The 25,713-nt window shown below is 35.5% G+C and overlaps 1 protein-coding gene across 1 annotated transcript in view; it reads right to left on the reverse strand.

Annotated features, from left to right (window-relative positions):
* The window catches only part of EFCAB3 (EF-hand calcium binding domain 3), a 498,542-nt gene that overhangs the window by 237,414 nt on the left and 235,415 nt on the right, over nucleotides 1–25,713 (reverse strand). The window contains exons 61-65 of the mRNA XM_070227127.1: nucleotides 18,518–18,622; nucleotides 10,165–10,218; nucleotides 8,794–8,898; nucleotides 8,268–8,321; nucleotides 7,102–7,206 (exon numbers count right to left, since the gene is read on the reverse strand). Of these exons, the coding sequence (XP_070083228.1) occupies nucleotides 7,102–7,206; nucleotides 8,268–8,321; nucleotides 8,794–8,898; nucleotides 10,165–10,218; nucleotides 18,518–18,622 (423 nt within the window). The remainder of the gene's footprint in view (nucleotides 1–7,101; nucleotides 7,207–8,267; nucleotides 8,322–8,793; nucleotides 8,899–10,164; nucleotides 10,219–18,517; nucleotides 18,623–25,713) is intronic.

A 25,713-nucleotide genomic window follows, 5' to 3' on the forward strand; every position in this document is an offset into this window, starting at 1 on the left:
TTTGACATTTGTATATATCGTGAAATGATCACAATAAGTCTATTTAATAACTATGTCATTATACATAGTCACAGAATTTTTTTTCTTGTAATGAGAACTTTGTTCTCAATTATTTTGTTGAGGTCATAGTGGTTTATAACATCAAGAAATTTCAGGTATACATTATTATTTATCAGTTTCTGTATAGACTGCATTGTGCTCACCACGAACAGTCTAATTTTTAGCCATCACCATATATATGTGCCCCTTTTCTCCTTTTACCCATCCCCCAACCCCCTTCTTCTCTGGTAACCATTAATCTGTTCTCTTTATCCATTTATTTGTTTATCTTCTACAGATGAGTGAAGTCATGCGGTGTTTGCCTTTCTTTGCCTGGCTTATTTCACTTAACATAATACTCTCAAGGTCCATCTATGTTGTTGCAAATGGGATGATTTTGTCTCGTTTTATGGCTGAGTAATATTCCATTGTATATATACACCACATCTTCTTTATCCATTCATCCCTTGATGGGCACTTGGGTTGCTTCTGTGTCTTGGCTATTGTGAATAATGCTGCAATGAACATAGGGGTGCACAAATCTCTTTGAATTATTGATTTCAAGTTCTTTGGATAAATACTGAGTAGTGCAATAGCTGGATCATATGGTAAATATCCATTTTTAATTTTTTGAGAAATCTCCAGACTATTTTTCATAGTGACTGCACCAGTTTTATTCCCACCAGCAGTGTATGAGGGTTCCCTTTTCTCCACATTCTCTCCAACATTTGCTATTTTTTGTCTTGTTAATTATATCCATTCTGACAGGTGATATCTCATTGTAGTTTTGATTTGCATTTCTCTAATAATCAGTGATGTTGAACATCTTTTCACGTGCCTGTTGGCCATCTGTATATCTTTTTTGGAAAAATCTACTCATCTCTTCTGCCAATTATTTGATTGAGTTGTTTGTTTTGTTGTTGTTGAGTTGTATGAGATCTTTACATATTTTGGAAATTAACCCCATATGATTTGGTTATCCAATAGGATATTATCCCATGGGATATATGATTTGCAAATATTTGCTCCCAATTGGTGCATTGTCTTTTCGTTTTGTTCATGGTTTCCATTGCCTTGCAGAAGCTTTTTAGTCTGATGTAGTCCCATTTGTTTATTTTTTCTTTTGTTTCCCTTGTTTGAGTAGACATGGTATTCAAAATGATACTGCAAAGACCAATGTCAAGAGTGTACTTCTTGTATTTTCTTCTAGGAGTTTTATGGGTTTAGGTCTTACATTCAAGTCTTTAATCCATTTTAGTTAATTTTTGTGTATGGTGTAATAAAATGGTCTACTTTCATTTTGCATGTGGCTGTTCAGTTTACCCAACACTATTTACTGCAGAGATTTTCCTTGTTTCATTGTATCTTCTTGGTTCCTTTGTCAAAGATTAGCTGTCCATAAACATGTGGTTTTATTTCTGGGCTTTCAATTCTGTTCCACTGATGTGTATGTCTGTTTGTGTGCCAGTACCATGCTGTTTTGATTACTACAGCTTTGTAGTATATTTTGAAGTCACTGATTGTGGTGCCTCCAGCTTTGTTCTTTTTTCTCAGGATTGCTTTGGCTATTTGGGATATTTTGTTGTTCCATATAAATTTTAGGATTCTTTGTTCTATTTCTGTGAAGAATGTCACTGGGATTCTGATTGGGATTGCATTGAATCTGTAGATTGCCTTACGTAATATTGACATTTTAACTAAGTTTATTCTTCCAATCCATGAGCACAGAATATCCTTCCATTTCTTTATGTCATCTTTGATTTCTTTTAATAATATCTTATAATTTTCAATGTAAAGGTCTGTCACCTCCTTGGTTAAATTTATTCCTAGATATTTTATTCTTTTTGTCGCAATTGTAAATGGGATTGTATTCCTGAGTTCTCCTTCTGTTAGTTCATTATTAGAGTATAGAAATGCAACTAATTTTTGTAAGTTGATTTTGTACCCTGTAACTTTGCTGTAGGTGTTGATTATTTCTAATAGTTTTCTGATGGATTATTTAGGATTTTCTATATATAAAATCACATCATCTGCAAACAGTAAGTTTCACTTCTTCAAGGCCAATTTGGATTTCTTTTTCTTGTCTAATTGCTCTGGCCAAAACCTCCAGTACTACGTTGAGTAGGACTGGTGAGAGTGGGTGGGCACCTTTGTCTTGTTCCTGTTCTCAGAGGGGTGGCTTTCATTTTTTCACCATTAAGTATGATATTGGCTGTGGGTTTGTCATATATGGCCTTTATTATGTTGAGGTACTTTCCTTCAGTACCCATTTTATTTAGAGTTTTTTCATCATAAATGGATGTTGGATCTTGTCAAATGTTTTCTCTGCATCTATTGAGATGATCACGTGATTTTTATTCCTCATTTTGTTAATCTGATGTATCACATTGATTGATTTGTGAATGCTGAACCATCCCTGCATCCCTGGTATAAATCCCACTTGATCACAGTGTATGATCCTTTTAGTATATTGCTGTATTTGGTTTCCCAATATTTTGTTGAGTTTTTTTACATCTATGTTCATCACCAATATGGGCCTGTAATTTTCCTTCCTTGTGTTGTCTTTGTCTGGTTTTGGTATCAGGGTGATGTTAGCCTCATAGAATGAGTTAGAAAGTGTTCAATCATGAGTTTTTTGGGCTAGTTTGAGAAGGATAGGTATTAAATCTTCCTTGAATGTTTGGTAGAATTCTCCAGGGAAGCCATCTAGTCCTGGACTTTTGTTTTTTGGGTGGTTTGTGATTATTGTTTCAGATCTTTACTTGTGATTGGTCTGTTCAGATTCTCTATTTCTTCTTGTTTCAGTTTTGGGAGCTTGTATGAGTCTAAAAATTTATCCATTTCTTCTGGGTTATCCAATTAGTTGGCATATAGTTTTTCTTAGTATTCTCTTATAATCCTTTGTATTTCTGTGGTACCTATTGTAATTTCTCCTCTTTTATTTTTAATCTTATTTATTTGAGCCTTCTCTCTTTTTTTCTTAGTGAGTCTGGCTAAGGGTTCGTCAATTTTTTTTTATTTCTCAAAGAAACAGCTCTTAGTTTCATCAATCCTTTTTACTGTTTTTTAGTATCTATTTCATTTATTTCTGCTCTAGTTTTTATTGTTTTCCTCCTTCTGCTGACTTTGGGCGTTGTATTTTCTTTCTTGTCTAGTTCTGTTAGGTGTAGTTTAAGATTACTTATTTGACATTTTTCTTGTTTGTTGAGGTGGGCCTGTATTGCTATGAATTTCCCTCTTAGAACTGCTTTTGCTGCATCCCATAAGAGTTGATATGTTGTATTTTCATTTTCATTTGTCTCCAGATATTTTTTTATTTATTCTTTGATTGCTCCAATGAGCCAATGGTTGTTTAGTCTCCACATATTTGTGACTTTCCCAGCTTTTTTCTTGCAGTTGATTTCTAGTTTCATTGGATTGTGGTTGGAAAAGATGCTTGATATGATTTCAATCTTTTTAAGTTTCTGAGGCTTGCCTTGTTTCCCAACATATGATCTATTTTTCAGAATGTTCCATGGGCACTTGAGAACAGTGTGTAACCTGCTGTTTTTGGATGGAATGTTCTCTATATATATATCTATTAAGTCCATCTGGTCTAGGTTTTCATTTAAGTTCACCATTTCCTTGTTGATTTTCTTTCTGGATTATCTATCCATTGACTTAAGCGGGGTGTTGAGGTCCTCTTCTATTATTGTGTTGCTGTCAACTTCTCCCTTTAGGTTTGTTAATAGTTGCTTTATATACTTTGTTGCTCTTGTGTTAGGGGCATATATATTGATAAGTCTTATGTCCTGTTGGTGGAATATCCCTTTTATCATTATATACTGCCTCTCTTTGCCCCTCATTGTGTTTTTTATCTTGAAGTCTACTTTGTCTGATATAAGTATGGCAATACCTGTTTCTTTTGCTTGCCATTTGCTTGGAGTATTGTCTTCCATCCCTTCACTCTGAGCCTGTGTTTATCTTCAGAGCTGAGGTGTGTTTCCTGAAGGCAGCATATTCTTGGGTCTTGTTTTTTAACTCATTCAGTTACTCTGTGTCTTTTGTTTTTCAATCCATTTACATTTAGAGTGATTCTTTTTCTTTTTTCTTTTTTTTTTTAAAGATTGGCACCTGAGCTCACATCTGTTGCCAACCTTGTTCTTTTTTTTTTCTTCTTCTTCTCCCCAAAGCCCCCCAGTACACAGTTGTATATTCTAGTTGCAGGTCCTTCTGGTTGTGATATGTGGGATGCCACCTCAGCATGGCCTGACGAGTGGTGCTATATCTGTCCCTGGGATCTGAGCCAGCCAAACCCCAGGTCACCAAAGTGGAGTGTGTGAACTTAACCACTCAGCCATGAGGCTGGCCCCTAGAGTGATTATTACATGAGGGTTTAATACTGCTATTTTATCTCTTGTTTTCTGGTTTTTCTATACTTCAGTTGTTTCTCTTCTGTTATATTTATGACTACCATTTCAGTTTGGTGATTTTCTCAGCTGTGTATTAATGATTTGTGTCCCTGTTCTGACTTTTATTTTAGTGGTTACCATGAGGTTTGGATGAGAGATCTCGTAGATGAGATAGTTCATTCTATGATAGCCTCTTATCTCCATTAACATAACTGGGTTCCATCCCTTTCCTCTTCCCCTTCTGAGTTATTGTTGTCACAAATTATTCTGTTTTGTGTTGTTTGTGACTGAATTGAAGTATTCAGAGTTATTTTTGATGCTTTCATTCCCTTTATCTTTTATGTTATAATTGTTTGCTAACCTGTTCTGATAGAGAACTGCAATTTTCTGATATTCTATTAACTTCTTGCTCAAGGCTTTATAAACTTTTGCCATTTTGTTTCAGGTATGAGGGTATCCTTGATCATTTCTTGTAGAGAGGTCTAGTGGCAATGAACTCCATCAGCTTTTGTTTATCTGGGAAAGCTTTTATTTTTCCATCGTATCTAAAGGAGAGTTTCACTGGATAGAGTATTCTTGGCTGAAAGTTTGTGTCTTTCAGTATTTTGAATATATCATTCTTTTCTCTCCTATCCTGTAAGATTTCTGCTGAGAAATCCACTGAAAGCCTGATAGGGGTTCCTTTGTAGATTATTCTCTTCTGCTGGCTGCCCTTAATACTTTTTCTTTGTCATTTATTTTTGCCAGTTTTACTATTATATGACTTGGAAGTCTTTTTACATTGATGAAACTAGGAGTTTTATTGACCTCATGTACTTGTAAATCCAGTTCCTTCCCCAGGTTTGGGAAGTTCTCAGCTATTATTTCTTTGAACAAACTCTTTGCTCCCTTCTCCCTCTGGAATATCTATAATCATTATGTTGCATTTCCTATTTTAGTTGGATATTTCTTGAAGAATTCCTTTATTGTTTTTTAAGTCTTAGTTCTCTCTCCTCCATCTGAAGCATTTCTGTTTCTGTCCTCCAAATCACTAATTCTGTCCTCCACAATGTCAGCTTTGTTTTTTAAGAATTCTAGATCATTTTTTAATATCATTCATTGTGTTCTTCATCTCCAGAATTTCTGTTTGTTTGATTTTCTGTTTGATTTTTCTTTGGTGAAGAATTCTTTCTGCTCATTAATTTTATTGCTGAGCTCATTGAACTGTCTTTCTGAGTTTTCTTGTAACTTGTGGAGTTTCTTTACAACAAGTATTTTGAATTCTCCGTCATTTAAAATCCAAATTTCTGTGACTTCAGGATTGGTTTCTGGAGACCTGTCATTTTCCTTTGGCTCTGAAATGTTACTGTAGTTTTTCATGGTGTTTGATGAACTGATCCTCTGCCAAGGCATTTGTAGTAGTATCAGGTCACAGATTCTAACTGCCACCCCTGCAGGGTTGGGGTAGGAGCTGTTTTTTCTGAACCTGCTGTGTATACTGGAAGTTGTGTCAGTAGTGCTCCTCTGCATTTGCCCACTGGCCACAGCCACTTGGCAGGTCACACACACACGCATAGGTGCTCTGGTGCAGGACCACTGCCTTGGCTGTGGACTGGCTGAGTTGGTGCGCTAGGTGGAAGGGGAGGGGTACTTTCTTTCACGTGCACAGGCCCACTCTCTGCTTGCGGGTGGTTTGCCTGAGCTGTCATGCTTGGTGGGGGCTCCTCCATGAGGGCTGAGTTGCACTACTCAGTGTTGAGTGTTCCTATGAGCAGGGCTGCTGTGGCATGGTGGGCACTCCCATGGGCCAGGCTGCAACTCTGAAAGCAAAAGTGTTCACGTGAAGGTCTGCCTGCTTCCCTGCCTCCTCTTACAGTTGTGCCAGTTGCTGTGTAAGGACCTGCAACCTAGATCACTGCCACTGGGGAGGGGGAGTGATCTGTTCACCTCCTTCCACTGCTTCCCAGGGACCCAGTGCCCCCACCTTCAGATGTATGGCTATGTGGACCTCTCCGATGTCCTATTGTTGTTTGTAGGGAATCCTCTGTTGATTAACAAATGCCCATTTAGTTATAACTTAGGGAGGAGAGACTCAGGGAACAACTTACTCCACCATGATGCTGACATCACTCGTCCAATGAGAACTTTTAAGACTTACTCTCTCAGCGACTTTCAAATATGCAATACAGTATTATTAACTATAGTCACCATGATGTACATTGTATCCACATAACTTATTTATTTTATAACTGGAAGTTTGTACCTTTTGACACCCTTCATCCATTTGGCCCACCCCCCCCATCCCTTGCCTCTGGCAACTACTAATCTGTTTTCTGTATCTATAAGTTATAGTTCTATAATATCTCCAACTCATATGTGTTAGTAATGGGAAGAAATTCAGAAGTACCATCATCTAAAAAGCCTGGATTTTTCTATTCAAAATCTGGGAGACTGTCTACTACTGGCCATAATAGGAGTAGATGATATAAAAGACACACATACAAAGTGCAATGTTTTCATATTGATTTTGGTAACTGGCTGCTTACATGCTTTGCTTACATTTATAGCTTGTAGATTACTGTCAGGGTAGATTACCATTCCTAAACTCTCTTTCCCTAGCAACTTTATTGCCAATGGTTCTTATACCTAAACTTTCCCAGTGTCTAAATATGGTATCTGAAGACTTGCTCACCATCAACAGGGAGATTTTGAGTCAGATCCCTAAGTTCCTCATCTGCGAGCTTGATTCCCATATTATCCAGTATGGTGCTCAAGTTGTTGACATTGACGTTCCCACCTAAGGAAAGTCAGTCCATGAAGAAAATTACATACCTCCAAAAGAGAGGTTCTTAAACCTTTTGGAAATACATATCCTGTTGTGAATTTTATGAGTTGTATGGCAGTGCTCATGAAGATTGCATATAATTTCAGGAGGGTCATGTATTCTCTAAAACCTATTCACAGACCTCTCCCCTCAGTATCTACTAGGGTTAATAATGCTTGTTCTAAAATTTGAAAAAAAACCCATCAATTTTAGTAATGAGGCTAAGGACTTTATGCCTATAAAGCCAGCTATAAAGTTAGAATTAAGGTCACTTCCCTTGAGACTTCTCTTGGGGACCAGCCTATACAACACAAACTTTTAAATAGCATTGAATAAATGCTAAGAGGACTCTAGGTCTGGAGGCAAAGATTCTTTACTTTTGAACAATATGTTTTGATAACTGAACTCTCAGCTTACTTTTAAAAAATTATTTTATTGAGGTCATACTGGCTTATAAAATTGTGTAAATTTCAGGTGTACATTATTATATATCAGTTTCTGTATAGACTGCATTGTGTTCACTACCAATAGTCTAGTTTTTATCTGTCATCATACTTATGTGCTCCTTTCCCCCATACCCCCTGCCCTCAACCCCTCCCCCTCTGGTAACCACTAAACTGTTCTCCTTATCTACGTGTGTTTGTTTATTTTCCACATATGAGTGCAATCATACAGTATTTGTCTTTCTCTGTCTGACTTATTTCGCTTAGCATAACACCTCAGTTTAGTTTTTATCTGAGACTGATTAAATTCCCTGATTCACTGCTAATCCTTTCTGATACTTTTTGCTATGAAAACTTGAAATTTGATATTTCTTTTCTTGAAAAGCTTGGAAAATTCTTGAGACAGTGGAGGACTTTCTTCCTAGATATAAAGTAGAAGATCAGCTATTAAAGTGAAGATTGATCTTCACTGGGAGCATAAATTTTCAATCAGTATATATAAAAGACAGCAGTATTCACCAATTTATTATCTTGGAAACAGTATAAATATGAGGATCCCATATTTGTCTCAGTTCTCATTATACTTCTCACCTTTAAGAGACTTCACAACTTCTAGTAACCTGTTTTGAAAGATCTTGTCATCATCTGTCAGAAAAGGTAGAATTTAAGGCACAGAGAAATGTAGATAATCACTAGAATACTCTCAGGAAAACCGACTTTTCAGGATTTTCACTAGAAACTTCTCTTATTATAAAATTTGAGAGAAAATTGGGGAAATTTAGCACAGCAGGCACTCTACAACATACACATCTCTTTTCTTCTTCCCAATTCTGCCTTTATGCACTTCTAAACTATCAATGTTTGTCTTCTTTCCACAAATCCCAGACTAACCTTTTTTTTCCACTCTTGATAATATTATTCACCATAATGGGGATGCTGTTTCCCAAACTAAAAGTGCATAGATAGGGATTCACTTACATAAATGGACATTCTAAATATATATTCTTTGAAATGGACTTTCTATTTTCCAAAGCTTAAGAAATGGAGATAATTTTAGAGGTTCTCACAGAGAAGTCTAAAAGCTCTTTTTAGTTACATCAGTATTTGAAATGCTTACCATCAAAAGGCAGATTTTTCACCAGTTCCAAACCTTCTTTATCTTTGAGCTCTATTCCCATGTTTTCCAGAACAGTGTTTACATCATTGATATCAACATTTCCTCCTTAATAAAAGGATGGAAATCATGACATACATATAATTTAAGTATAATCAAATGATTGCAAATAATGAAACTAATTTAAGATGCCTATACAATTCAAGTATGGGCTTGGGAAAGTAACGGCCACTGAGCTCAGGCCAAGTACACAGAGATAATGTCATTCACAGAAACAATTTGTTTTCTAAAGTGTGATAAGAGACAGCACTCTCAATGGTGGCCATGAGAATATGCCTGTAGGACTTCCAACTACAGATAACATAATTGACCAAGGGTCTCAGCTGTGGCTTTTCATCTATGTTTTTGCACTAAGGCCATGCCTCCTACAGGGTTCTCCTGGCCAATGACTGAGTGCAGCAGAGATACCAAGGGAGGCCTATTCTTGGGAGATATGAGATGGCTGACTTTGGCCAGAATGTTCCTTGAAGGCCTTGTCAGACCTTCCTTAGATGGCATGGCAATCTAGGATGCTTCCACCCAACTTTTCTTCCTTTCTCTTTCACTTGGTGTCAGATTTGCATTGCAGTCTGACAGTCTCCCAGCTTTTTCAGGTTCCCTCCCCATTTTCTCTTACACAGGCATTTCCCCTAATAATATCCTTGCAAGTTTAATCCTGCCTTGGCTTCTGCTGCTTGGAAAGCTTGGGTCCAACACACTCAAAATGGCAATGACAAGAAATGGGTATTATATGTCTCTCTTGTCAATTAGCAACCTGAAACTGGCTTATCCTAATAATTTCATCTACATGTAGAACCTATCATCTCTCCATTAAGTGATTACTAAGATCTTTTCCAAAGATCCATTTCACCTTTTACCATAGATTTTGGTTGTCTTTAAGAAAAGTGGAGTGCAATGGAAAACACATCAGAAAATACTCCAACTTCTGGACTATTGGATATAAAAACATTAAACAAATACGAGGTAAAGTGATAGAATTAGCAAATAGCAATTAAGACATGAAGAAAAATACAGTTACTATAAAAAATTAGAATCCTGGGCCAGCCCCATGGCATACTGGTTGGGTTTGGCATGCTCCACTTTGGTGGCCTGGGTTCACAGGTTTGGATCCCAGGCAAAGACCTATACCACTCATCAGCCATGCTGTGGCAGTGACCAACATATAAAGTGAAGGAAGACTGGCACAGATGTTAGCTCAGGGCTAATCTTCCTCAAGCCAAAAAAAAAGAAAATTGGCAACAGATGTTAGCTCAGGGCTAATCTTTCTCAGAAAAAATTATTAGAATCCTATGTTTACATTAATATCTCACTCACCTGTAACAGTTTTCACTCCATCCATGATCTTACTCAGATCAACTTTTCCATTAGCTATGAAGAAAAGGGCCAATTGAGACATGTAATCAATGTCATGAGCTCAGAAAAACCTATATAAAGGATGTATATTGATAGAAAATTCTTGATAAATACCATTACATCATAATTTTACCCCAACTTATATTAAATCTCTGGATTTTAAAGGATTTAAGCTGATCTTTATATTTTCAAAAAGACATTTTGGATATTGGAGTTTATACAAGGGAAAAGGTACTTTTTCCAGTGTTTCTGGACCATTGGTATCTGGATCAGCTATCTGGTAACCCTTACTTTAGCTACTGCTGTGAGCTATGTGTGCCATGGCTCAGACTGGAGCCACTAATGCAAACGAGGATATTAAGCGAATGCATCCTTCAGTATGTAGTGCCTGAGCAAGTTAAAATATCAGAATTTAACTAGAAGAAAGGGGAAGTAAATAGGAAGAGTCTTCTGCATGGAAGAGAGGCATGAAAAAAATGTGAAGAAAATCTAGGTACAATGTATACAATGTATAAATATACAATGTATGGATAACTACAAGCAGTTAAGCATGGCAGAATGATAAAGTATAGATGAGGGAGAGGACAGCTCATACAAGAGAGGGAAGTGTGAGCTCAGATCATGGAGGGATTTGCAAGGTATTTTCAGAAGCTTAGCCTTTATCTACTAGGTTATGTGGAGTCATTCAGGGATTATAAGTTCAGGATTGATATATACCAATTTGCATTTTATTTTACTTTTCTTTAACTTGAATTTTTAATTACTTTTATTATTACAAAATTATATTTATATTGAAATAGAGATAAAGGGAGTGATGTCATCAAGATGGCAACATATGAGGCCGGCCCGTGGTGCAGTGGTTAAGTGCACACATTCCGCTTTGGCGGCCCGGGGTTCACCGGTTCAGATCCCAGGTGCGGACATGGCACCGCTTGGCAAGCCATGCTGTGGTAGGCATCCCACATATAAAGTAGAGGAAGATGGTCATGGATGTTAGCTCAGGACCAGTCTTCCTCAGGAAAAAAGAGGAGGATTGGTAGCAGTTAGCTCAGGGCTAATCTTCATCAAAAACAAAACAAAACAAAAACAAAAACAAAAAAAGATGGCAACATAGGTCATTCCCAACTTCAGTCCCCCTCACAAGATGACTAACTTGTAACTATCCATAGACAAGACACCATTGTGAAAATCCGAGAACATGGAGGTGAGGCTGAAACACCCCTTTGGACCACAGAGATCGAGAAGGACAACATTAAAATGGTAAGAGGATCAGCTACACTCTCACCGCATTTTCCCTCTCCCAGGCTGGCACAGCACTGCACTGAGAGGGCCTCCAGGTCTATGGTTTCTTTAGCAGGAAAAAGAGAGCCCAAGGTAGACATCCAGCTTCCCCAGAGCTGTGGGGCGCTTCCTGAGAGGCCCACTTGGGTCTTGTCTCACAGGTCTTGCAGGGGGAATCTGCGGGGCTTGGCCACTGGGGATCAAACTGAAATGAAGAAGGTGAGCAGGGCTTACAGCAACCAGCACTTGGATCTTGACAGACTGTGTTTCTCCTAGCAGAAGTACTCAAGCAGATATCCTAGCGAGAGGCTTTGCCCATCTGCAGAGCCAAGCTGGTGGCCTCTTCAGACCAGAGAACTCAGTGCACAGTTCTGCCTGATTTGGGACCCCAAACAAGAAGCTGTGCCAGCCTTGGAAACTGTTTTGCCACTCTACTCAGGCAGGGAAGCTAATTCATAGCCCACCTATTGTGAATACAGTCCACAGCCCTGCCCAGCCAAGAAACCTGACCAGAGTACCCAGGAAGCTGTGTAGCCCACCCTACACTCCTGCCTACAGAGCCTGAACGGAGAGCTCAACCAGTGGCTCTGCCCATCTGCAGAGCTGAGCTGATGACACTGTGTGGCCAGGGAGATTGAATGAGAGTCCTGCCCAATTTGGGTACCCAGCCAACAAGCCATACTAGTGGAGAAGCCTGTCCTATAACCCTACCTGGGCTGGGAAGCAAATTCAAAGCCCTGCCTAGGGCTGAATATAACTTCTAAGCCCCATCTGACCAGGAAGCCTAACCAAAAGACCTGGAAAGCTGCACAGTCCATCCTACAGATCTGCTGTCAATGGTGCCTGTGTGGAGCCAAAAAATTTGACAACCTGGAAAAAAATGGATGAATGTTTTTTAGAAACATACAACCTACCAAGACTGAATCACGAAGAAATAAAAAATCTTTACAGACCAATAACAACTAAGGATCTTAAGCCAGTAATCAAAATCCTCCAAAAAAAGAAATGTCCAGGACCAGACGGTTTTACTGGTGAATTTTACTGAACATATAAAGAAGAATTAACACCAATCCTTCTTAAACTCTTCCAAAAAGTTTAAGAGGAGGAAACACTCCCAAACTCATTTTATGAGGCTAGCATTACATTGATAACCAATCCAGATAAGAATATTACAAAAAAAGAAAATTACAGGCCAATATCCCTGATGAACAAAGATTCAAAACTTTTCAACAAAATTCTAGCAAACCAAATTCAACAGCACATTATAAAGATCACACACCATGATCAAGTGGGATTCATCCCTGGGGTGTAAGGATGGTTCAACATAGGCAAATCAATAACTGTGATACACCACATTAAAAGAATGAAAGAGAGGCCGGCCTCGGTGGCACAGCAGTTAACTTTAGCACTTTGGCGGCCCGGGGTTCGCCAGTTCAGATCCCGGGTGCGGACATGGCACTGCTTGGCAAGCCATGCTGTGGTAGGCGTCCCACATATAAAGTGGAGGAAGATGGGCACGGATGTTAGCTCAGGGCCAGTCTTACTCAGCAAAAGGAGGAGGATTGGCAGCAGTTAGCTCAGGGCTAATCTTCCTTAAAAAAAAAAAAAAACAAAGAATGAAAGATAAAAATCATATGAGCATCTTGATAGACGGAGAAAAAGCATTTGACAAAATTCAATATCCATTCATGATTAAAAACTGTCAATAAATTGGGTATAGAAGGAACATACCTCAACACAATAAAGGACATATATAACAAGCCCACAGCTAACATCACATTCAATGGTGAAAGTTTGAAAGCTTTTCCTCTAAGACCAGGAATAAGACAAGGGTGCCCACACTCACCACTCCTATTCAATATAGTACTGGATGTTCTAGCTAGAGCAATCAGGAAAGAAAAGGAAATAAAAGGCATTAGAATCAAAAGGAAGTAAAAAAATTGTGTCAAAACTATTTGCAGATGACAGGATTTTATATATAGAAAAATTCTAAAGATTCCACAAAAAACCCTGCTAGATTTAATCAACAAATTCAGAAAAGATGCAGGATAGAAAATCAACATATAAAAATCAGTAGTGTTTCTATACACTAATAATGGAGTATCAGAAAAAGAAATAAAGAAAACAATACCATTTATAATAGGCAAAGCAATCCTGAGAAAGACGAACAAAGCAGGAGGCATGACATTTTCTGATTTCAAACTATATTTCAAAGCTATAGTAATCAAAACAGTATAGTACTGGCATAAAAACACACACTTGGACCAATGAGAGAATCAAGAGCCCAGAAATAAACCCATGCCTATAGAGTCAACTAATATTTGACAAGGGAGCCAAGAATACTCAATGGAGAAAAGATAGTCTCTTCATTAAATGGTACTAGGAAAATTGGATATTTGCATGAAAAAGAATGAAACTCTATCGCTATCTTACACCACTCACAAAAATTAACTCAGAATGGACTAAAGACTTAAATGTTAAGACCTGAAACCATAAAACTCCCAAAGAAAACATAGAGAAAAAGCTGTTTGATATTGGTCTTGGCAATGACTTCTTTTGGATATGACATCTAAAGCACAAGTAACAACATAAAAAATAAACAAATGAGACCACATCAAACCAAAAAGCTTCTGTACAGAAAAAAAAAAAATCAACAAAATGAAAACACAACATATGGAATGGGAGAAAACATTTACAAACCATATACCTGATAAGCGGTTAATATCCAAAATATATAGGGAACTCATACACCTCAATAGCAAAGAAACTAAATAATACAATTAAAAACTGGGTGAAGGATCTGAATACACATTTTTCCAAAGAAAATATTCAAACATCCAACAGGTACATGAAAAGACCACTAATCATCAGGAAAATGCAAATCAAAACCACAGTGAGGTATCACCTCACACCTATTATAACAGCTATCATCAAAAAGACAAGACATAAGTGTTGGTGAGGATTTGGAGAAAAGGAAACCCTTGTACACTGTTGGTGAAAGCGTAAATTGGTGCAACCACCATGGAAAAGAGTATGGAGGGTCCTCAAAAAATTAAAAATAGAACTACCATCTGACCCAGCAATTACATTTCTGAGTATATATCTGAAGGAAACAAAATCACTATCTTGAAGAGATATTTGCACTCCCATTTCACTGCGGCACAATTTACAATAGCAAAGACCTGAAACAACCGGTCTATTGATGGATGAATGGATAAAGAAGATGTGGTTTGCATATACAATGAAATACTATTCCATCATAAAAAAGAAGAAAATCTGCCATTTGTGACAATACAGATGGACCTTCAAGGCATTATGTTAAGTGAAATAAGACAGAGAAAGGTAAACACTGTATGATCTCACTTATATGTTTAATCTAAAAAAACCGAACTCATAGAAACAGAGACAACAGGCTGGTGGTTGCCAGAGGCTGAGGTTGAGGGATGGGGGAAATGGATGAAGGTGGTCAAAAGGTACAAACTTCCAGTTATAAGATAAATAATTTCTGGAGATATAATGTACAGCATGATGTTATAGTTAACAGTACTGTATTGTGTATCTAAAAATTGCTAAGTGAACAGATCTTAAGAGCTGTCATCATAAGAACAAAACATTTGTAACTATGTGAGGTGATGTATGTTAACTAAACTTATTGTGGTAATCATATTGTAAAATATACACATAAAATCATTCTTAAACTTATAGAATATTATGTCAATTATATCTCAATAAAACTGGAAAAAAAGAATTAGGGATAAAAATCAATATATATGGATACAAAATACACAGAATATCTACCTTCTATCCTTCCCCAATCTCTTACCCTTGGGTTCTCCTTCTCAGCAGTAACCACTTTCTTGGCTATTTTGTTTTTAGTTCTTCCGGTTGTTTCCTCTATAACTCTAAATGATATGCTTATTCTTGTATTTCTTGGGGAATCAACGTTAAAGGATGTCTATTAGTTGTTATAAAAGATGAAAATTTATTTCACTTCCAACACGACTTCATCCCTTAATCCCCTTTTCAATTATTTTGGGAATATTTTTATTTTAAATTTTTTATAGATTACTTTTATAACTTTAAAATGTACTTAGGGCTTTAATTCTTTGGTCCATTACCTTTTTTTTTTTTTAGAATTTACTATTTACTTTAATTTTGCTTGGCATTCTGAAATTTTACAATAGTATAGCTTTGTCTAAGTCTTTATTCATCTGTGCTGGTCACAAAGTAGGCTATTCCATTTGGATACTCATGTCCTTCATTTTTTCAGAAACACTCCTCCATTTTTTGTTTGAGAATTTTCTCTGCCTTTTTCTCTATAGCTGAAAATTCCAGGGTGTAGAAATTTTCTTAATCTAATACTAGACTGCATTTATTACTACTTTTTCTTTCTATTGTTTGATTTGTTTTAAAAAATTCCACTTTCTAGAAGATTTGCTCAGCTGGTTTTTCCATGTCTTCCACTGAATGTTTTTTATTAATCTTCCTGATTTCCAGGATATTTCTTAAATCTACTTTTCTACCTTTTCTTAATTGATTGGTACCCAAATATAAATAGATAGCTTAACCAATTAAGCTCTCTTTGTTGAGTTTTGATAGCAATAGTATGGCAGTTTTCTATAAAATATTGAAAACTTTATTCTTTTCCTCCTCACTTGAAGTGTTTAAATAGCACTGGACTGGTATGTTGCCTATAGATTTTCAAATATTGACATTCCCAGCCTTAACAATAACCTAAATGTTTTTTGAAAGAGGTGAAAGATGACCCATAAGGAGGAGATATTCTGAAGCCGTATTGGCTTTGGGAGACCCTTACCACAGGGAAGGGGTTAGGGTGCTTTCAGTGAACCAGATTCAATGAGAGGCAAGCTAGGAGCCAGAGAAAACTGGCTGGTGTCTGTAATTTTCTCACATCATCTGATGACTATCTTTGATTCAGAAGTTTACGGGAGGAGACACTCAAAGGGAAAACAGAAATTACGGAAAATGAGGAAAGGTGAGAGATTTGTTCTCCTTGCAGAATGCAATAGCTGGGAATGCAACAGTTCAGTCAGCTGGGTCTCTCCTGAGTTACTCTGCAGTGTCTCAGTTTACTCTAAGTCTGGTACACCAACTTTTGATAGTATCTCTCTGCATGTTAGACGAAAAGACTTTATGTCTCCTACACATAAGATGCAGATCATAACCTTCATGGATTTTACCAGCTTCCATAGCTGTGTAAAGTTTATTCCCTATGATGAGCCCCTTATCCTAAACCACTCTGGCTTCTTGATCAAATCCTAACTAAAACTGTGCCTTTTTCCACATCACATATTAAACTTTTTATTTAGGCAAATACATCCAGTTTTTCTTTTCCTTCCTCTGGGTAACCTGTCTTGTTTTCTTTAAGAGTCTGCATCAACCCAACATTATAAAAATTCCCCCAACTTTCCCTAATATTTTTATTTAGTTCTTTTTTACATTTAGAGCTTCAATTCACATAGAATATATTTTTGTCTATACTGTAAGCTAAGGGGATTTCTAATTATTTTCTTTTAGACAGATAGCCAGTACTATTTCTAAATTACTTTTTAATATGGATCAAGTTATCCATTATCTTGGAATCTATTTGTTAGCTCTATTTTCTTGAGTCTACTTCTTTATCTATTACTTGTCAATGAAATTTTGTTTTGATTATAGTAGTTTATAGAAAGTGTTAATATCTGGTTAGGCAAATCTCCATTCTAGTTTTCTTTTTCACAATTTCCTTGGCTATAGTTGGGCATTTATTCTTCCATTTGTCCTTTAAAGTCATTGTATAAGTTCTTATAATAAAACCCCATTGGGATTCTGAAAAATTTATACTAAATTATATATATATTTATATATATATGTTTAGAATAATTGACATCTTTATTTTAGTAAATCTAGTTAAATCTTTCCATCTGAGAGGAAAGAGTTAAAGCAGGTGGTCTATAATCCATTAACTCCCTTCACTGAGGGGATGCCCTCGAAGAAAAGAAGGCAGGTGATCCAGTTTAATATCCTTGTCGATTGGTTCTCCAGTTAAATAGACTAATAATATTTGCAATAAGGAAGAGACTTTATTCTTGAAAAGCCCTTAGCAGTATGCCTCTGGCTAAGAATTACTTACAGCAAATAGAACTCATGATCTATGAGGCATGGTGCCCTGGATAATGTCACATAGGCTATACAACTCTCTGGAGATGTTTCATAACATAAATGCTTCTGCTGTGTGAGGTGATCCTGTGGCCGTTATACAGAGACTTCATCTATTCTGGGCCAGAATGGCATGTCCAACATTGGAAGGAAGGAACTATGGAGCTTCCCTTGACATCTCAGACCTCTATCTGCTTTTTTGATTGCTTTTATCCTTGAGATTATTAGTAAAGCTTGATACTGGGTAAGATCTCTGAGTCATGTAAGTCTGATTTAACAACCTGATCCTGTGTGTTACTTTACCATTCAAGAGCATTAATTAATGTTTTATTTTATGTTCCTTAACAAGATTTTATAGTTTTCTTCATACAGGTCCTGTTTCTTATAAAATTTATTCCTAGATATTTTATGGTCTTTATTGATGTTATAAATTGGATATTTTTCCTATTTGTATTTCTATTGGGTTATTGGTAGCCTAGGGAAAGCAACTGAATTTTTGCATTTTTATCTTGTATTGAGCTGCCTGAACCAAAATGGCTTATCTAAGACTCAGTAATTCTAATAGATTTCTTTTAGTTTGTGTGCTTTTTGGGTTTCCTAGATATACAACAATATCATCTGAAACTAAAGGTAATATTTCCTCTTTCCCAATATTATTTCATCTCATTTTCTCATTGAAGTAGCTAGAACCTTTAAAACAATGCTGAATGACAGTAGCAATAGTTGGCAGCTGTGGCTTGTTCCTAATTTTAGGGTTCCCTAAGATTTTAAACATTTATCTTGCCACTAACTAAATCTAGTGTTAGAAATTCTCAGCTATAAGACTTGGAAAAAATTCTGTTTGGGGACGGACAATGGTATCTACTATCCATACCATCAGTAGGTAGATTTTCTCTCAGCTGTACAAGTTCTTTTTTAGTGAGCTTGATATCCATTTTTTCCAGAAGAGGTTTCAGGTTGCTGATGTCAACTTTTCCTCCTTAAGAAAGACAGAAATGAACATAAGAGTAACTCAATGATTTAAAATATGAAAAACACATTTAGGTCTTTGAGTGTCTTTAATGAGTATGTATAACTATTATAATAAAAGAGACAACAACAAAAAATACAGTTTGCATCTTTGTGTTCTTTCCATTCCTGATAAGAAGATTATAATTTCCATTTGGCTTTTCTAAGAGTAGAGTGAAAGTCACCAGGAACAATGGAAATGGAACGTATTTCCTTAAAACCTATATTGGTGACAAGTCTGCATAGAAAAAAGTCCTTAAGGTTATTGGGCTCAGTGACAACTGGACCCAGAGCCTACTCATCTATCACTTTTAATAGTCCAAATGTACAGTTGGAAGTATTTATTTTATTGACCAGACTCCAAGATTGGCTGTGTCTGTTGCTGAACAACTTTCCTAAAAGTCGTGAAGTGAAGCTAACTATCCACTTCAATTTTGCTATGCATACCCAGATACCAATTATTTATTTGGGAGGAAAATTAGAAGAATTCCAAGTATGGTATTTCTTATGAAGATAAAAGTATATATACCATTTCTGTGTAAAGTGAAAATATAAATAAAGAAGTAAAAATAACGAATAAAAATATAAAGAGGGAGACAGGACTCAAAATCTCATGCAAAGCCTGAAGATTTCAGACAAAAGCACCGATACATCATAATTCTTACTTACTCTCGAAAGACTTCACATCCTTTAGTACCCTATTTTGATGCACTTTTCCATCATCTATTTAAAAATAGAGGATTTGGTTTATGATACAGGGAAATTGATAAGGGAATTCATAAAAATAGAAGTCATTTCTTATATTTAAAAAGAATAATGTTTTGTCTAGAACATTTTGTTCTATTTTACTTTGAAGTAGCAATAAAGTTAAGGAATGCTGAAAATCTTTAAATGTACAAAACTATTTACATTTTGTCCCATAAGGCCATTTTTTAGTAGAATTCTACCGTGCTGAAATACACACGATCAGGTTGCAAAAAGAAGTGTTTCAAGTATTTCATGCCCATTTACACAAGCATGTTGATGTCCTTTATCCAGTGTTCATTTTCATATTGGGTAGTCTTTTTATTTTTGAAAAGAAGGTCTTAAAAAAGCTCTTAATTAAATTTTTGTCATACCTGTTGCAAATGCTCTTCCCAGATTGCTATTTACTTCTTTTCCTCATGCATAAGTTTTAAATCTTGTAAATTTATTATTTCTGGGTGTTTGAGGGTAAAGATCTCTGCAGTTGATTCAGAAAAAAAGTACGTGTGCGCACGCGCATGTGTGTGTTAGAGAGAGTTTCAGAGAGAAAGAGTGTAAATAAAGGATAAAACAAATGGCAAAATTGTAAACAAATGGTGAATCTGGGTAAAAGGTATGAGGGAGTTCTTTTACCACTCTTAAAACTTTTCTATAAGTTTGAAATTATGTCAAAATAAGTTAAAATAATAGGAACCCCAAAAATTGAACCACTTAAAAATATTGAAATTCCTTTTTAAGCAACATTTGAGTCAAAGAGAAAAAATAAAAATGGAATTTGTGAGCTATTTAATAATAATGAGAATGAGAATTACATATCTGAACCTATGAAATAAGGCTAAAGCAACAAAGAATGAAAATAGAGCCAACCATTCAACTGCAAGAATAAACAACAAAAGTCCCAAAGACAGAAAAAGGAAGGAATTGACAAAAATTAAAGCAGAAATTAATACATAAAACAAACAGTAAAGAAGCAATAAGTCTAAGAGTTGTTTTTTTGGGAAGAGGGAATAAATAACACAGATAGACTGCTAGGAAGGATAACTGAGAAAAAGATAAAGCATAAATATAGCAAATCAGCAGTAAGAATCAGAAAATAACTATGGATACATGGGAAATTTTAAAAAATTACAAGAGAATATTTTGCCATACTCTGTGTATGAATTGGTTGATGTTCCAGGAAAACATAAAATATCAAAATTAGCTAGAGACAAAATAGAAAACTGAAGAAGTTCAATTATCATGTTATGTTATTTGACACATAAGGATTCATGGATTCTTGCTGCTTTGATCTTCACTGTGAATTACATCTTTATTATAACAAAATCATTGCTTACCTTATCATAGCAGGTTTTCACTGGAATGTTCAGTGATTCTCAAACCAAAATCTATATGACACTGACGGAGTTTTTTTTATCGTAGCTTTTCATTTTGATATGATTTCAGACTTATAGAAAGTGTCAAAAATAGTACAAAGAATTCTCACACACTCTACACACAGGTTTTCCAAGTATTAATATTTTACCATATTTGTTTTATCATCCTTTCTATATGTGCATGCTATTATTTTTTTCTGAATGTTTAAGAGTGAGTTGCAGACACAATGCCCTGAATCCCAAAAACTTTAGTATTTTCTTTAAAAAATTTCTCTTACATAATCACAGTACAATTATCCAAATTAGAAGATTAAGATTGATATAGTACACCTAACTAATCTACAGAAGTTAGTCAAATTTTATCAATTGCTCTATTAACATCACTTACAGCAATTAAGCATTAAGTTGTCATGTCTCTTTATTCTTTAATCCTTTAATCTAGGACAGTTCCTCAGTCTTTTTCCTTTATGACTTTCACATTTCTGAAGAGTACAAGCCATTCGTTTTGGAGAATATCCTTCAATTTGGGTGACAGGTTTTTAAAAATAACTCAGAGATTAAAGTTTCCAATAATCTTTAGGCATTAAATTCTAAAGCTTTAGAGTTTCCCTCCCAGGCTTACAAAGTCTAGTTGTTAGGAAGGTTCCAGCAGCATTTTTTAGGCTTACCACTAACTGGCAATGTTTTCACCAGCTGCGTATGGTCCATATCAGTAAGTTCAATCCCCGTATTTCTAAGGACATTTTCCAGGTTATTGATATCGATCTTTTCACCTTTAAAAAGTTAGAAATAGGTATACATACTAATGAAGATCTCAAATTTTAGGTTGAATAGCAAAAGCACAATGCAGTCCTTGTCCATTACACAGTCTTGGGAGAAATTAGAACTTTAGTTGTTCCTTCAATACTAATAGACAAAGGTTCTTTTTAAAGTCTGGGAAAAATAAACTCATTTCTATCACTATTCCAAAAATCCACATAGGTGGCTGATATTATCTCACAAGAAAGGTTACATGATTTTGTTAACAATGTAATTGTTAACAATGTTAACTCAATCCTTCAGAAATTCACAGTGCCATCTACTGTGCCTGCCTAGAGTTTCATGCAGGAAAACATGTTATTAGGAAGGAATGCCCTACAGAATGTAGGATTTCTTATGAAGATTTAGTCCTGTAGGTATTCTTTGTACTGTTTTGTTTTTACTTTCTTTTGCTAAACTTAAATTTATGTACTCCAAGACAAAACTTTTCACTGGGTCTACTGGCAGGATACTGTGAAAAAACCACGGAAAAATACAAATTATTGTAAAGCCCTGGGCCCTCAGTTTACTAGTAATTTATCACTAACCTGCTAAAGCTTTCACTTCACCCATTACATTTTTCATACCAACTTTCCCATCAACTGCAAGGCAACATACAAATTACACTGATATATAACACTAAAAATGAGAAACTGAGAAGAATTTAGTAATTATCACCTGCTCTAGAATTTTATCCTATTTTCCCCCTTCATTAGTGTGAAAAGAGAAAAAGTTTTACATTTCACAAATACAGCTATGTTAACAAGCTGACACTGACTTTTTTTGCTTTAAGATATTAAAACTTTTAGGCATAAAAGAAACATATGTAAAGGAAGTCCCTTCTATCTTAGCTTTTCAGCATTTAGATCTTTGAAAATTCTCTATTATTTAGCTAGGCTACTGGGACAAAATTTAAAAGGTAGTGTGTATTGTGTACCATCTTTCAATGTTTTAAGTTTGTAAATTTTCTATTAATATAAACTTGGCCCACACACTACTTATCCATTATTATAATTAAACTGAAAAGATTTCACAACTCTTTGAACTCTTTGAACATGCAAGCTATAAATGATTTAAGAAATACTAGTGGTTAACTATAGTCACTGTATATAATAAATATTCAGTGATTTGTTGTATCAGTTTTTAAAGGGACATTAAAATAGAAACATTACAGAGACAAAATTAGCTCAGTAAATCAGGGTCTCAATTATATTGTGTTTCTAGAAAGAGGAAAGCAGTGAAAACATTTTTGTGCTTTTATTTTCTGAATATTTAACTGTTGTTTGACTTATAGCAGAAGACAAAATTTGAAATATAAACCACATTATTGAGAAAATATAACTAATAAGCACAATACAAAAATCCATTATAACCTCAGATGGGCATTTTGAGCTAAAATAAGGTCTTAGAGGCAAAAGTTGGTTGTCCTATATTTAGAATCACATTTCTCTCTACATTAGTGTAAATTCAACCAACAAAGAAAATAAGGAAACAAAACATATCACATTAGTGAATCAAAAATATTGAAAAATGAAAGAGTAACTTAAATAAAATGTCTTCTATAAAAGATCTTATCTCTGACAAATGGAAAGAAAGAAATGGCAAAGATGGCACTAAACAGCACCTGAAGAAGATGAGAAAAAATTAATTTGCCCAGTGGGAGTAGCTAAGTAGGAAATGTTCCAGGTAAGACATTTCTTGGCCTTACCAGAATCCTCTGTTTAACAAGTTCTTGTCCTTCTAAGAGAGAATTATTTTGTGAATAGTTACACTTCAACCTTATTTAACATTATTCATAAACAAGACCTTTTCCTAGCTTATCAAGAGGCAATTGAACTCTAGTATTAGCTCTTGGATAATGGAGCCTGGCTACCTCATATGGGATTCCTCACAGTCATTAAAGAGAGAGAACATGTCAAATATGCTGACCTGAATTATAAATAACTTTGCTCTGTGACAAGGGTCTATGAGGGAACAAAAAAGGTGACATCCTACCCCTTTCTATTTTAAATAGCTGGGGGAACATGATCTCTGTGAATTTGAAGCAATTTTGAGTGAAATTTTAATCATTACGCTCATAAGGCTTTCTCTGTTTCTCTCTTATTATTTTCAGTTTTACTCTGTTAAATTCTCTTACATTCCACTGTCATAGGTCCTGCCTCCTGCATCCTCTCCCTACTTTTTTTCTTTTTCCTTGCCTCCCTCCTGGCCCTTCAGTAATCCTGGTGACATCTTCAGCAATGTGTAGACTTCATAGTTCAAGAAACCACCAACATAAGCTGATGTAAATGTCAAGAGAAAGGGTTTGTTCTTACTTTAGTATTGGGTTCTTCTCAACATTTCTCCAAATGACTTGATGTCAATTAAGCATTTTGAAGAGGTTTGCAGATATAATTTTCCAAGATTTCAGAGGAGCTTAATGATAATAGTAGTGATTGTAACAATAATAGTAATGATGATAATAAGCAACTTTATCGAACACTTATTATGTGCCAGGCACTGGTCTAATTTAATACTGATGAAAACTCTCTTAAGTAGGTGCTATTAATGTACCCTTTTCATATATGAAGAAACCAAGGCATAGAAACATTAAGATGACATAATTTTTAAGCAGAAAGGTCAGAATTCAAACTTAGTCAGTCTGGCTCCAGTGTCTGTGCCTTTAACCACCTTGCTATTCTGAATCTCAATGTTCACCATCTGATGCTCATTCATTAACTGGTAGGCATTGTATCAGATCTTTAAATTATTTTTCTGTGAAGCTCATCCCCATGTTTCCCAGAACTACGTCCAGTTTACTGACATCAATTTTCCCTCCTTAAAAAAGAGATAAGAATAGGAGCAAAATATAGTAACTCTACAATCTGACAAAAATAGACAATCCAACTCTTTTGACCAACAAAAAAAAGCCCAGGACCAGATGGTTTCACCGGTGAATTTCACCAAACATTTCAAGAAGAATTAACACCAATCCTTCCAAAACTGTTCCAAAAACTTTAAGAGGAAGGAACACTCCTCTTAAACTTCTCAAACTCTTCCAAAAAATTTAAGAGGGGGGAACTATCTCAAACTCACTTTATGAGGCTAGTATTATCCTGATACCAAAACCAGATAAGGATACTACAAAAAAAAGAAAACTGCAGGCCAATATCCCAATATCCCTGATGAACATAGATCCGAAAATTCTCAAAAAAATTCTAGCAAACCAAATTCAACAGCACTTTAAAAGGATCATACAGCATGATCAAGTGGGATTCATCCTTGGGATGCAAGGATGGTTCAACCCATGCAAATCAACCAATGTGATACATCACATTAATAGAATGAAAGAAAAGAATCATATGATCATCTCAGTAGATAAAGAAAAAGCATTTGACAAAATTCAGCATCGATTCATAATAAAAATTCTTACAAATTAGGCATAGATGGAACATATCTCAACATAACAAAGGCCATTTATGACAAGCCCACAGCTAACATCATGATGAAAGGTGAAACATGAAAGGCTGAAAGCATTTCCTCAAGACAAGGGTGTCCACTCTCACCAGTCCTATTCAATATAGTACTAGAAGTTCTAGCTAGAGCAATTAGGCAAGAAAAAGAAATAAAAGCTATCAAAATCAGAAAGGAAGAAGTAAAATTGTGGGTATTTGTAGGTGACATGATTTTATACAAAGAAAATACTAAAGACTCAGCCAAAAAACTGTTAGATCTAATCAACAAATTCAGTAAAGCAGCAGGATACAAAATTAACATACAAAAATCAGTAGCGTTTTTATACACTAACAATGAATTTTCTGAAAAGGAAATTGATCCCATTTACAATAGCATCAAAAACAATAAAATACTTAGAAATAAACTTAACTAAGGAGGTGAAAGATCTCTACTCTGAAAACAAGACATTGATGAAAGAAATCAAATAAGATAGAAATAGATGGAAAGGTATCCCATGTTCATGAATTGGAAGAATTAATATTGTTAAAATGTCAATAATATCAAAAGCCATGTATAATTTTAATGCAATTTCTATAAGATTCCAAGGGCATTTTTTACAGAAGTAGAAAAAACACTCTTAAAATTTATATGGAACCACAAAAAATCCTGAATAGCCAAAGAAATTCTGAGAAAGAAGAAAAAAGCAGGAGGC

The sequence above is a fragment of the Equus caballus genome, chromosome 11, assembly GCF_041296265.1.
Source record: "Equus caballus isolate H_3958 breed thoroughbred chromosome 11, TB-T2T, whole genome shotgun sequence".
NCBI lineage: Eukaryota > Metazoa > Chordata > Mammalia > Perissodactyla > Equidae > Equus > Equus caballus.